At 42.7% G+C, this 12,865-nt stretch overlaps 1 protein-coding gene across 3 annotated transcripts in view; it reads left to right on the top strand.

Annotated features, from left to right (window-relative positions):
* The window catches only part of LOC103468378 (microtubule-associated serine/threonine-protein kinase 1), a 46,594-nt gene that overhangs the window by 30,394 nt on the left and 3,335 nt on the right, over window positions 1-12,865 (top strand). For 2 of the 3 annotated variants that reach the window (XM_008415425.2, XM_008415427.2), the window contains 19 exons: window positions 291-500; window positions 1,383-1,484; window positions 2,304-2,436; window positions 2,527-2,594; window positions 3,239-3,315; window positions 3,402-3,610; window positions 5,684-5,822; window positions 5,898-6,030; window positions 8,064-8,229; window positions 8,734-8,835; window positions 9,635-9,757; window positions 9,880-9,989; window positions 10,617-10,777; window positions 10,874-11,103; window positions 11,181-11,405; window positions 11,718-11,947; window positions 12,090-12,212; window positions 12,295-12,428; window positions 12,517-12,704. In XM_008415425.2, the coding sequence (XP_008413647.1) occupies window positions 291-500; window positions 1,383-1,484; window positions 2,304-2,436; window positions 2,527-2,594; window positions 3,239-3,315; window positions 3,402-3,610; window positions 5,684-5,822; window positions 5,898-6,030; window positions 8,064-8,229; window positions 8,734-8,835; window positions 9,635-9,757; window positions 9,880-9,989; window positions 10,617-10,777; window positions 10,874-11,103; window positions 11,181-11,405; window positions 11,718-11,947; window positions 12,090-12,212; window positions 12,295-12,428; window positions 12,517-12,704 (2,863 nt within the window). Of the gene's footprint in view, window positions 1-290; window positions 501-1,382; window positions 1,485-2,303; window positions 2,437-2,526; window positions 2,595-3,238; window positions 3,316-3,401; window positions 3,611-5,683; window positions 5,823-5,897; window positions 6,031-8,063; window positions 8,230-8,733; window positions 8,836-9,634; window positions 9,758-9,879; window positions 9,990-10,616; window positions 10,778-10,873; window positions 11,125-11,180; window positions 11,406-11,717; window positions 11,948-12,089; window positions 12,213-12,294; window positions 12,429-12,516; window positions 12,705-12,865 lie in introns of all 3 variants that reach the window. The other variant, XM_008415426.2, reaches the window with a different exon arrangement.

Genomic DNA, 12,865 nt, shown 5'->3' on the forward strand with positions numbered 1-12,865 from the left:
AATATTTACACAATTAAAAAAATAAAATGTTTAAAAAATTCAGTAATATGAAGAAAGAACTATTATTGATTTTATAAATTCTTTTCAAACTTTTTAGCTGTGTCCTCATACGTTTTTTTACTGGCCACCCCTATGAACATTGTGTAGCTCTGAACTGTTTGGTTTTACTGCCTCTTGCTTTCTGCTTGAGGTTAACGTCAGGAGGAAGTGAGCTGAAAGCCATATCCTTTGTCATTAATCTTTCCACTTGTTATCCTCCTCGTTTCTCTCTCTCTGTTCGTTGTGGCCAGGCCACGGCGCAGATGGAGGAGAGGCTGGCCGAGTTCACCCACGCCTTCTCGCCCGAGAGCGTTCTTCCTCTGGCCGACGGAGTCCTCAGCTTCATCCATCACCAGATCGCCGAGCTGGCCAGAGACTGCCTCGCCAAATCACGCGAGGGTCTCATCACTTCGGTCTACTTCTTTGAACTGCAGGAGAACCTGGAGAAGCTGCTTCATGATGTGAGTTCAGAATAATCCACTGGCACGCAGCTAGTGAGAACAGATCTGATTGGGTGCTTTGCAGAAGCACTCTTTACTCGGTTTCATTTTGTAATGTTACAAACATAAACTTTCATATACATACAGGGATCTTATGTTGCAGAGCAACACAAAGTGACCACGAAGTGGAAAAGTACAATGGTGTATTAGGGTCGCTGTAAATTTCCATCTAAAAAATTCAGATATTTTGAGATTAATTTCAGACATTTTCTGGAAAAAACGTGGAGAAGTTGAAAATTTTCTAGAGAACGCTCTGAAATGTTTAGATTAATTTCAGGAATTTTCCAGGAACATCAAAASAAATTTGTGAGTTTGAAAAGTTGAAAATTTGCTAGAGAAAACTGTGAAATTTTGAGAAAGTTTTCGACTTTTGGAAATTTCCAAGTTTTTTTCTCAAAAATTTCTGAGATTTTTTTTTTTATACGTCTACAATGGCCCTAAGATGGCGTTATAGAAAATRAATTATTCATATATTCTTTTTTTCACTTGCTAATAAAAATAAGGAAAATATGGAATGGTTATGCAGTTACAGTGGCGCGAAAAAGTRTTTGCCACCTTCCTGATTAAATTTTTTTTTTTTTTTTGCATGTTTTCCACACGATTTATTTGGGATATGCTAATCTGCTCTCAGCTGCACATATTTTAAACTGTGATGCACAATTTGAAGATCTCACCGTTCCACAAAATCCACATACCGTAAMTCYWYMTCTTCTGCTGTTATTTTGCGTTTTCTTTCCATCCCTCATGTTTGATCATCCCTTTCTTTTCTTCCCTTTGCACAGACTGCTTTTTTTAACTCTACATTAGCGTGTTTGTGCCACTCTCTCCGTCTCTGTGTGCCAGGCCTTCAAGCGCTCTGAAAGCTCTGAAGTAGCCTTTGTGACGGAGCTGGTGAAGAAGCTTCTAATCATCATTTCCCGACCTGCGAGGCTCCTGGAGTGTCTGGTGAGTTTCATTTAACCGCAGTGATCTAAAGACCTTCTTTACAAGGCGTCGGCCAAGCTCCCGAGACCCGAGGTGGAAATTAAATTTTTTCTCGAAATAAACACGTGCACGTGTGTTGATTTCTAAGTCGATTACAAGTTTTTAAGTACCCTAATCTATTACACATGAGGAGAGGAGAGGCTTTGGAAAATCAAAAACGGGGGAGAACACCATAGGTGGAAGGCTGTTTGTGCTGCCAAAGACATTTGCATTTAGATTAAAATTCGTCTTGCTGCCGTGTAGCTAATTTCAGCAGACCTGCTGATTGGCTGCTTTCCAGTCTGAGTCGGTCGGGCCGTGACTGCGGCATGGTTTGAGGCGTGCGTTTATCCGTGGAGCGCAGTTTGACTGTATTTCAACGCTGTAGCCCTGCAGGACGGCGCTCCATGCCGGATTGGCAGTCGAAAGAGCGACAACGCGGAGACGAATTAATCACGCAAATCACACACTCGTAACTTATTAGCATTGGCGCATTTGTGCGGAACCGTTTGTGTTGGCGAGGTATTTCATATCATAATAATGAACTTAAAAAGTAAATAAAAAAAACAAAACAATATTTATCTCTTCAATTACATGAAGTTATCCTCATAATTTGAGCTCTGGCCTAAATTCACAGGGGATTTGAATACATTTAAGATAAACTATATAACTTTACAGGAAGCTCAATCCCTAAATTGAATTCAGAAAGCTTTGAATTTGTCGCTCCTTGGTGATATTATAGACTGAATGAAAGAATGTCTGCAAGTTTACAGCAGCTTATCGAACGGTTCTGGTCCCCAGGAGTTTAACCCAGAAGAGTTTTACCATCTCCTGGAGGCAGCGGAGGACCACGCCAAGGAGGGTCATCTGATGAAAACTGACATTCCCCGTTACATCATCAGCCAGCTGGGGCTGACCAGGGACCCGATAGAAGGTTGGGGACCAAAAGATTGTAAAAAAATACAATTACAAAAATCCCCAGTTTGGAAAGGGAATCACTGACCACTGACTTGTCTGTTATCAGACATGGTGAACCTGGAAAGTTATGACAGCGAGGGACCAGTGACGCCTGAAACAGACGACTCCACAGAGGTGAGACCAAGATGTTTCCTCAGTTCTACAGAACAGCGCCTCCTTGTGTTGGAGGACCCGCTGAAGATCAGGAGGAGGGAGGTCGATGGGTGGATGGATGGATTGTAACTGTTCGGTTATTAGTATTAAACTCTGTAAATTGAAACATGTTTCCTTATCTTAACCAGTCTTTCCATAATTTTCCATCCTTGCGGCGTAGAGAGATTTTCCATCCCGTACCCTAACAACATTCCCTTTCAGACACTTCTCACATTTCAATATAGCGAAGGGTTGCTGGGAAAACTGCTTTTGCATTCATGAAGCATTTTGCATGAAGAGGCTAATACATAAAAAGAGGAATCTGTTCTAGAATTTCCTCTTTTTTTATTTCCCTCAGACCTGTTTGATTTACTTTAGTACCCCGTTGCCCCATTTCCTAATGACTCTGCATGGAAGCAACCAATTAAGCTAATTCCTGCTGGCATTCAGAAACCTGGATCTCTCTGGGCTTTCCTTTCAGCATTAGGCAAGCTTCCAACTTCAAAAAACAAAAAGTTGTTGTTTTTTTTTACATTCTGAATCAACATTTTTTAGCATTTATACAAATAATTTCTGCTCAGCCTGAATCCCATCCATCACAGCAGCTGCTCCTCTGTGATCCACAGGGAAAGATCAGAGCAATAAAACCTCCAGGAGAAGCAGACTTCCAGACCATCAAGCTGATCAGTAACGGAGCGTACGGGTAAGCAGCTCAACGTAGCATCCTCTGTAGTCTGTCTGCCTTAGAYAGAAGTAAACCAGGCATGTGTGTGTTTACATGTGAACCAGCGCCGTGTACTTGGTGCGTCATTTGGAGACTCGCCAGCGGTTTGCCATGAAGAAGATCAACAAGCAGAACCTGATCCTGAGGAACCAAATCCAGCAGGCGTTTGTGGAAAGGGACATCCTGACGTTTGCAGAGAATCCCTTCGTCGTCTCCATGTTCTGTTCCTTTGAAACGCGCCGCCATCTCTGCATGGTCATGGAGTACGTGGAAGGTGAGCACTTGGACACGAAGACCTCGATATACCAGCGTTTGGACGCCTCTGAGAAAGAAATCTAGTTTGTAAATAGCTTGTAAACTATTTGTAAGATTTTCAGAATTTGTCTATAAAATTTCAACCCATAGGAAACATCATTTTTAGGGAGAAATCAATTTGTTTCAGACATGTAGATGTGTCTTTACTATCCATTCTTATACTGTAATACATATAAAAAACACATAAAACCAAATGAATTATCAGTTAGATTTTATGCAATAGCTCAACAGATAAACACTTAACTGTGAGGTGAAAGGGAAAATACATGTAGTTTTCAACATATTGTAAAATATTTTATCTTTTTTTACCCGACTGACTGCTAAAAGGAAAGAAAAACAAACTTGTAGCCTGCTGAGTAACTTTGCTTTAATTGTTAAAGGAAATTTGAAAGCCATGCATGTTTTATTGGGTGCTGTTTTTACAATTACACTGTCAAAAATTAACAGCAATAATTTGGGTTATTGAGCCTGGATTAGCAGAGAAAATAAGAGATACATTTGAAAAGTAAATTTTTTGCCATGTTATTCATACATTTATACAGTAAATCCCAGGGATTCAAGGCAAATACTTAGCAAGCTAAGTATTTTATTAACAAATTATATATTTAGTTCCAAACTAAATATTTAGCTACCAAACTGAATATGTAGTTTACAAAGTAAATATTTAGTTAGCAGGTTAAGTAATTTATAAACTAAATATTTAGCTCCAGACTATTTATTTAGTTATCAAGCTAAGCATGGTTTACAAACTAAATATTTAGCTTTAGGTTTAATAAAAGGTTTGGAACTAAATATTTCACTCAACATATTTAACTTCAAACTAAATACTTAGCCAGCAAGCTAATTAAATACACTGAAAATATGACTGAAAAATAAACCCTAGTTTTTTTCTCTCTCTCTTTTGAGGCTAAATAACCTAAATTATTGCTGTTAAGTTTTGATTTTGTAACTTCCTACATGTTTCTTCTTAGGAATCACATTTATGCACTATTTTTGTTAGTCAAGGAGGAAAAAACAATGAATAGCTTAAGGCTTATGTTTATAATGTGACAAAATGTGGAAAAGTTGAAATGGCGTACTCACTTTTTGGAGGCGTTTTATGAAGCGTTGCCGGGCAGATTAAGACCTCCACACAATTCCTCATCAGGCTTTTATAGTTCTGCTATTTTATTACTGCCTGCAAATGAGCCAACAGTGATTCCAACCTCTGCACACAGAAGTGAGCAGTTTTTCCATTGCGCTCACAGGTGATTAACGTCTGAACACCAGATAATGTACCGGATGTCCTTGAGTCATCCATGCAGGTTGACTCACAGAGCAGCCATCCTCACTTACAGAATAATAATTACTCACTTTTCTGTCCTGTATTCAGACTGTTGCACTTTCTCTTAGGTGGGAGGTATAGAGGAGGGGATTGTGCCACAGACAAGAGTTTTCTAGGCAAACTCCTGTCTGTTTGCGTAGAAAGTCCAGTTCGCTTTAAGAGGTGTGAATGCGTATTCTAACTCTGAACAAAACAAACTGGTCCACCTGCAAACCTAGGTCCTGATTCTATTAAAGTAAACTATGAAGTGGTACAAGTTAATATGTCGATCCAACCGGACTGGAGATGTCTTCAAAAGCAGAAAGGGGACAATAGCACATGGCATTCTGGGTAAATACAACAAAAACAAACGTGAGTCTAGCGCCAGCAGGAGAAATGGATCACAAAAAAGAAATCCTACAACCGATAAAATCTGAAGCTATTCCTTTTTTTTTTTTTTTTTTTCTATTCAATTTTTCATTTCCAGAGGTTTTTCTGTTGTTTACTTCAGTGGTTCTTGGTGCAGCGCCACTACAGGTGAGGAGGGGAACAGATTTTTCAAAGGTTTTGCTTCGTTTGACACAGTGCAGAGTGAAAGTGAACCGCAGCAACTGAAAAACTGTAGCAAGTGTTGTAACTTTAGTCTCCGATCGAACCGAGTCTATGGGAGTACCAGGTGTGAAAACGCCCTGAGAGAGACTGAAGACACTCCGGGTTCTCTGTTTGCAGGAGGGGATTGTGCCACTTTGCTGAAGAACATCGGGGCTCTGCCTGTGGAAATGGCGCGCATGTACTTCGCAGAGACCGTCCTCGCCCTGGAGTACCTACACAACTACGGCATCGTCCACCGAGACCTCAAGCCTGACAAGTGAGGTGGAGTTGCTTCACCTCGACACGTTGCCGAAGTGTTTAAGATGCTTGATTGTGTGGTTTCTATTCACAGCCTCTTAATAACGTCAATGGGACACATCAAGCTGACTGACTTTGGTCTGTCTAAGATTGGCCTGATGAGTCTGACCACCAACTTGTACGAAGGGCACATAGAGAAGGACACACGGGAGTTTTTGGATAAACAGGTATGTGTAGAGAAATGGAGATGGGTAGAATCTGTCTCACATGATGCAGCACCAGTATGTAAAACAAATCGTATCATCTCACTGGCAAATGTTTTAATTTGTCCATCTCAAATGTGTAAAATCCTTGTGTTTGAAGGGGGAATTCCCTTTTTCTGAAATAAAGTGTAGTGCAACCTGCTGCCTCGAAAGTCACATAACTACTCCACTTGTTTGTAATTTTCTTAAAGCTAAAGAAGTTAATTTGTAAAAGAAATTTTTCTTTTTTAAATCCAATAAAACCATTTTATCCATTTTTAAGGTTTCACATAAAAAAAGGAAAAATCCAGAAGGATGAGTAATTCTGCAACACTTAAAGGGGCAATGTTATGTGTTTGCAAGGCACATAGTGCCATTTCATAGCATAATTACCGTATTTTCCGCACTATAAGGCGCACCCTCAATGAATGGCCTACTTTAAAACTTTTTTCATATATAAGGCGCACGGCATTATAAGGCGCTACAGTTTGGGTTGCCAATTTGTTCCGTACTCTATTATTACACATCTACTTTTGTAAAGAAGTGGAACCCGAGTACTTTACATAGTAGGCTGCCCCAGTCATTGTTTCACTCACGGTGTTGGTGTTGCGATATTGTGCCCAACTGCTTTCTGGGTAACACAGACCAACCGACACGCTGCCGCCGCAGTCTCTGTCTCTCTTCCCCCGCCCCTCCCCTGGCTTTAAATGTATTATCAAACTTTATTAACAAACCAGCATTCTGACAACTATCCCAGCATGCGCCGCGCACTTCTTCTAAGGGGGAAATGAAGTCGGCGGCTGTTTACCGTAGTTGCTAGGTCTGTTGTGGCTCAATATTGGTCCATATATAAGATGCACCGGATTATAAGGCGCACTGTCGGCTTTTGAGGAAATTGAAGGTTTTTAGGTGCACCTTATAGTGTGGAAAATACGGTAAGTGACTCTGTTACCTTTAGTCATTATAAAAATGTTGTATATATATCATATATGACTTGAGAGAAATTTTACTTCCTGATTTAACGCCTTGAAATTGGGCCTCTTTAAAAACTGCTTTCTGAAACTCCACATTCAAAAAGTCATCACAACATGGCTCCTGTATTCAACAAAGTTTTTACCATCATTTCATTGAGAAGTAAACCAGATGTTTGCTAATTGTTGGAGGCTAGTCTGAAGGAGCTGAGTGGGGGAGTCAAACTGGAGGGCTGCTCTGTGAGGCCTCCCGTTAACCATTAGTTGTGCCTCAAAAAGAGGAGGAGCTGCACCTTGAAGGCGGAGCTAGGTCAAGCAGGCAGCTGAATAGTTGCCATGGGAAATTAAAGGATTTCTCAAACATGCATGAGATAATCCAGGCAATAATCCAGGTGTGGTTCTGACGAGAGAATAACATTATAACATGATATAAAACTCAAAGAGTTGCCTGCTCCTTTAAAAAATATAACTCAAATTCACAGTGTAACTGCCATTTCTGTTATTTTGCCAACAACACAGGGGTTCAATGCAGTCCAATCAAACTTTAAACATGAGGGGATGCTTTGATGTCTTCCTTTTTCTGTGAAAAGCTATTCCCCTCTCATTGTGCGGCAGGCATATCTGAAAGCCTGATAAAATGAGACCTTTAGCGGCGGGCGGAACAATAGAGCAGTATTTCCGCCAGCCGTCACAATCACACGCCGTCTCTTTTAAGCGCGGCTTTATGTTCTTTTATTCTCTGCTCCTGCTTTGAACGCCTCATTATTTCCCATGCTGCAGCCAAAAAAAAAATCTGTTGGCGTTCAACGTGCGCCCATCTGCATGTGGAAGCGCACACCAGGGGGCTCTGATCTAGTCTTGGCATCTGGAAAGGAAATTTACTTGACCAGACGTTACGCTTCTGTAGGTGCTGTACCTCTACCGCAACATATTAGTCGGAGACAGGTTGAAGGAAATGCACACACCAATAACAGTAAAGCAAAATAGAGAGGAACTGTCACAAAATAAGGTAATAGCTGATTCAGTGGAGTCTTGTTTCTCGTTTAGGTGTGTGGAACCCCGGAGTACATCGCTCCGGAGGTGATTCTGCGTCAGGGTTATGGGAAGCCAGTGGACTGGTGGGCAATGGGCATCATTCTGTATGAGTTCCTGGTGGGCTGCGTGCCTTTTTTTGGAGACACGCCGGAGGAATTGTTTGGACAAGTCATCACAGGTGAGGGATCCCACGTCTCCGTAGCTGCGCTTCCATTGCAAATGTGCTCAAAACTTTGTCAATATTCTGCTGATGTCGGAAAAACACAATCTCGCAATTGTGGTGTTTCCATTCACTGAGAAACTGGGTCAAAATCCAAAATCACTTGTGACTACGAGTATTCACGTGATAAGTTATTAAAAGACATCATCCTCCAATTACTTCCTGTCGTCTTCTTCTTTGTGGTTTGTGCTAGTGGCAACATTCAATTGTAAGAAGCGTAAAATAAACCAGTTTTGATATGACCAAAAACAAACACCTCATCCTACAATCAAAACTATCCAAAACAAGGGTTTATTCAAAATTGTCATGTTTCCATTAAGCAAATTTATGTTCAAAATGTCAAATTGCACAATTATACAGTGAATGGAAACGCAGCTGTTGACGTTAACATATGTCCTCCACGTGGATCTAATCCATGCTCTGAATGTAAATTGTACCCGTCCTCATGTTGCTTCGCTGCAGATGATATAGTGTGGCCAGATGGAGACGAGGCTCTTCCTGTGGATGCCCAGCACCTGATCTCCTCTCTGCTGCAGACCAATCCTCTGGTGCGACTGGGCACAGGTCAGACACCTTTCACTCCAAACACAGCTTTAACTCCATGGTCTCAATGAAGTACTCAAACTCGGATTGAGCCATGCAGCTTTTCGATGCTTTTTCACACCTGGCACATTTGGTCGGCTTTAAGCGGTTCCCCCCCATTGGTCCGGAACTTTTGTGCTGGTGCGAATACGCCAAAGTGAATTCTGGTGTAGACCAGACGACCAGACCGAGACACACTTTTTCAGGTCTCGGTCCACTTCCAAAAGAACTCTGGTGCGGTTCGCTTCTGGTGAACAAATCTACCTCTATCTGACCCAAATACAGGAAATGCACGTCTTATTCACTTCATGAGCCACCGTTGCTGGTATCTGTGGTAAAAATGATCCCTTTAGTGTCGCTAACGCTGCTACAGCAAACTAAACAAGCGGACCAAAGGGCTTTTCTGATGTCAACACACCTTTAAACACGCTTGAATCACATGAATGGAAATATGATGTCTGTTTCGCTCATATTCTGATTCAAAGTCCGACGTACGCTTTGGGGTTTGAATGTTGTTACTGCATCATTTTGTAGTACAGCGCTTTCAGACTGTGTTGTATGTACACCAGCTTCAGCAAATGATACACCATTTGCCACAAAAGTACCTGCTGGGTACCTTAAACCCAGATGGGCTGTCATCGTGTATTTCTGATGTCAGCTGAGTTTAGTCAGACAAGTCAGCTTCTGTTGGGGTCAGAGTCGGCCTGCAGGCTGCAGGGCCGCAGCCATCGCCTACCTGACTGTCCGTCTTCTCCTGCGTTTCCCTCCCCATGCCCTGCAGGTGGTGCTTTTGAAGTCAAGCAGCACTCATTCTTTGCAGAAGTGGACTGGAACAGCCTGCTGAGACAGAAAGCTGAGTTCATCCCTCACCTGGAGTCAGAAGAAGACACCAGTTATTTTGACAGTAAGTTCCCCCCGTGGCATTCCTGGAAAAGTGTGATTCAAGTTGAGAGTCTGAAAGTCTGCTGAAACGGATCATCAGACTGGTAGATGAGTCTAGTGAAATGAATTCCTTATCGTCCCCAGCTCGGTCAGAACGCTACCATCACGTCCAGTCCTACGACGAAGATGACACCAACGACGATGAGCCAGTGGAGATCCATCGCTTCTCGTCCTGCTCCCCTCGCTTCAGCAAGGTCCGAACCCGTCAGAACCAGTGCCGGTTAGACGTTTGCCTCCACTCGTGAGCTTTAAAATCTGAATTCTTTTTCGGTGTCCCTAATCCTTTTCTACGGACAAGTACAATTTCGGTTGATGGTGTCTTGTCAAGCAAAACTAGAAAAATGTGGGGCTCTTGTTATAGAGACTATCAAATTCACCAGAAAAAAAGCAAAAGAATGATTTCAGAAGGGCACCTTTTGTGTCCAGAGGAAACGGCAAGTGCTCTAGTACCTCCTAGTGTCTATCTGAGCACATCCCTAAAATGTAAATCAAAACTGCTTTTGAAGAGGTCAAAATAGGTTGAGAAGGTTCTGGAATGACTCAATTCACAAAATTAAAAAGTTACAAACCGTACTTAAATTACAAGTGTGTGCCAGAAAAATTGCTAAGTTAAATGAACTCCTTTTGATAAGAAAAGTTGTGAAATATCCCACCATACAGATGGTTGTGAATTTCTCAGATATATAATTTGAGTCTGTGTGTAGAAGTTTGAGGAAAACATTAAAAAGGTTAAAATTAATATAATGGGTGGATGTAAATATTCTGACCAGATTTTCTGTTAATTTCTAATCCTCTAACCGGATTGCTGCACCACCCTGCAGGTGTACAGCAGTATGGAGCATCTGTGTCAGCTGGAGCACAAACCGCACACTGTGACTCTACGGGAGCACAAGGTTCCCAGGGAGGACCGGGTAGCCAAGAGAGAAAGCTTGGGAAGCGTCACCCTACGAGACAAGAGCTGGAGGACAAGTTCACCAGAAATGTACACAAATAAATGACCAAATTACATTTTTATTTTTTTATTTATATTTTGCCATCTGCTGCTGATGCTCTAAGTGTGGTCGCCTTGCTTTTCTAGGAAGCGCCTGTCCTGTTCAGAGTCCTTCTTCACTGAAAGTGACTCCAGCCCGCCGTCCGGGGCTCGCAGGCGTTTCTCCGCCCTGATAGATATGACCCGTTTCGCCTCACCTCAGGAGCTGGACGCCGAGCCGCTGGGTCCAGGGAAGCAGCCTCCCGTCAAGATCAGGGGCGCTTCCCTGGAAGGGGCCATCCCCTCCCATGGAGACCTAAGAACGCTCCTTAAAGACGGTAGGGGCCACACTGCAGCGGGTAAGTTCCTGGAGCATCTGTGTGCCGTTTGGTTTCATGGTTCCGCTTTGTCCTAGACAAACTTTTGAGACATGCTGACGCGTCGCTGCCTCTGCCAGGCAGCACGAGCAGTCTGGGTCTTCCTGATCTCCAGGGGCCCCGTGGGGCCACCACGGACCTGGTGTTACGGAGGGTTCGACACCAGCAGCTCTCGTCCGAAGGAGACAAGCGAAACCCGCGACCAGGAACTAAAGTCATCAAGTCTGCGTCGGCCACTGCTCTGTCTGTCATCATTCCAGCAGGTGAAGCTTCACATCACTTTGAGATTAGAAGGAGAATTTAAAGAAAATTCTTTATAAAAAATACCATTAATGAACCTTAAAGCTGCTGAATGTAACATTTGCAAATAATATTAATTTATGTTTGTTGAACTATCTCTACATTATGACAATATGGCATGTGAAAAAAATTGAGCTTCTTTGCCTTCTTCCAGTGCTTCCAGTACTAACTAGAAACAACCAATCAGAGCTAGGAGGCGGGTCTTATTGCTGTTAATCATGCTTGTATACGCACTGGTCAAACTTCCCTCCCCATTGCTCTTTGCTACACTGCAGTGGAGCAGCATGGTGCGTCCCCGCTGCCCAGTCCCATGTCTCCTCGCTCCCTGTCGTCCAACCCGTCCTCCCGCGACTCGTCTCCAAGCAGAGACTTCTGTCCCATGGTGAACGTCCTGCACTCTCCCATCACCATCCACCGCTCCGGGAAGAAGTACGGCTTCACCCTCCGGGCGATCCGGGTCTACATAGGAGACAGTGACGTTTACAGCGTGCATCACATGGTCTGGGTAAGAGCGGGTAGCATAAAACCCATATAAAATCCTTTGGGTTTGTGGCTGCACTGTAGCAAATTGCAAAAAGGTTGAAGCATTGAAAAGGTATTTACATTTATTGGAGATAATTTATGTTACACTATCCACTTGTTTGCAGCATGTTGAAGATGGAGGTCCTGCTCAGGAGGCTGGACTGAAAGCTGGAGACCTCATAACTCATGTAAACGGGGAGTCAGTCCATGGCCTAGTTCATACAGAAGTAGTGGAGCTCATCCTGAAGGTAAAATAAAACCACATTTGAAAGGACATGCTTTGCTTATGTAATAAATTATTAAAAATATGTAAATGTATGCAATCCACAGAGTGGAAACAAAGTTACAGTTGCGACTACTCCCTTTGAGAACACTTCCATAAAGCTGGGGCCTGCCCGCAAGTCCAGCTACAAATCTAAAATGGCACGTCGCAGCAAAAGGACCGGAGTCAAGGAGGGCCAAGAGTACGTCCTCAAAAAACAGATTTGTTTTCTCTAACTCTAGTATGAGGCTTTATTCACCTTATTGCTCTTTTTTTTGTTTATTTTTCAGTAAGAAACGAAGCTCACTCTTCAGGAAAATCACAAAGCAGTCCAACCTGCTTCACACCAGCCGGAGCCTCTCGTCCTTAAATCGCTCACTTTCATCTGGAGACAGCCTGCCGGGGTCCCCTACCCACAGTTTTACTGCCCGCTCCCCCACGCAGAGCTACCGCTCCACTCTGGAATCCCCTTATCTGGGTTAGTAAGACAACTGCCTGTAAAATAAAGTCACCGGCATCGTCCAGTTGTTCATCATATAACTCATATGATGTGAAAAAAGCATTTCCATGACAGTTTTGTGAAATAAATACATTTTGATACGATCAAAAAAGTCCACCTCATCCTATTGGCAAAACTTT

This window comes from Poecilia reticulata, linkage group LG8, assembly GCF_000633615.1.
Source record: "Poecilia reticulata strain Guanapo linkage group LG8, Guppy_female_1.0+MT, whole genome shotgun sequence".
In the NCBI taxonomy this organism is placed as follows: Eukaryota; Metazoa; Chordata; class Actinopteri; order Cyprinodontiformes; family Poeciliidae; genus Poecilia; species Poecilia reticulata.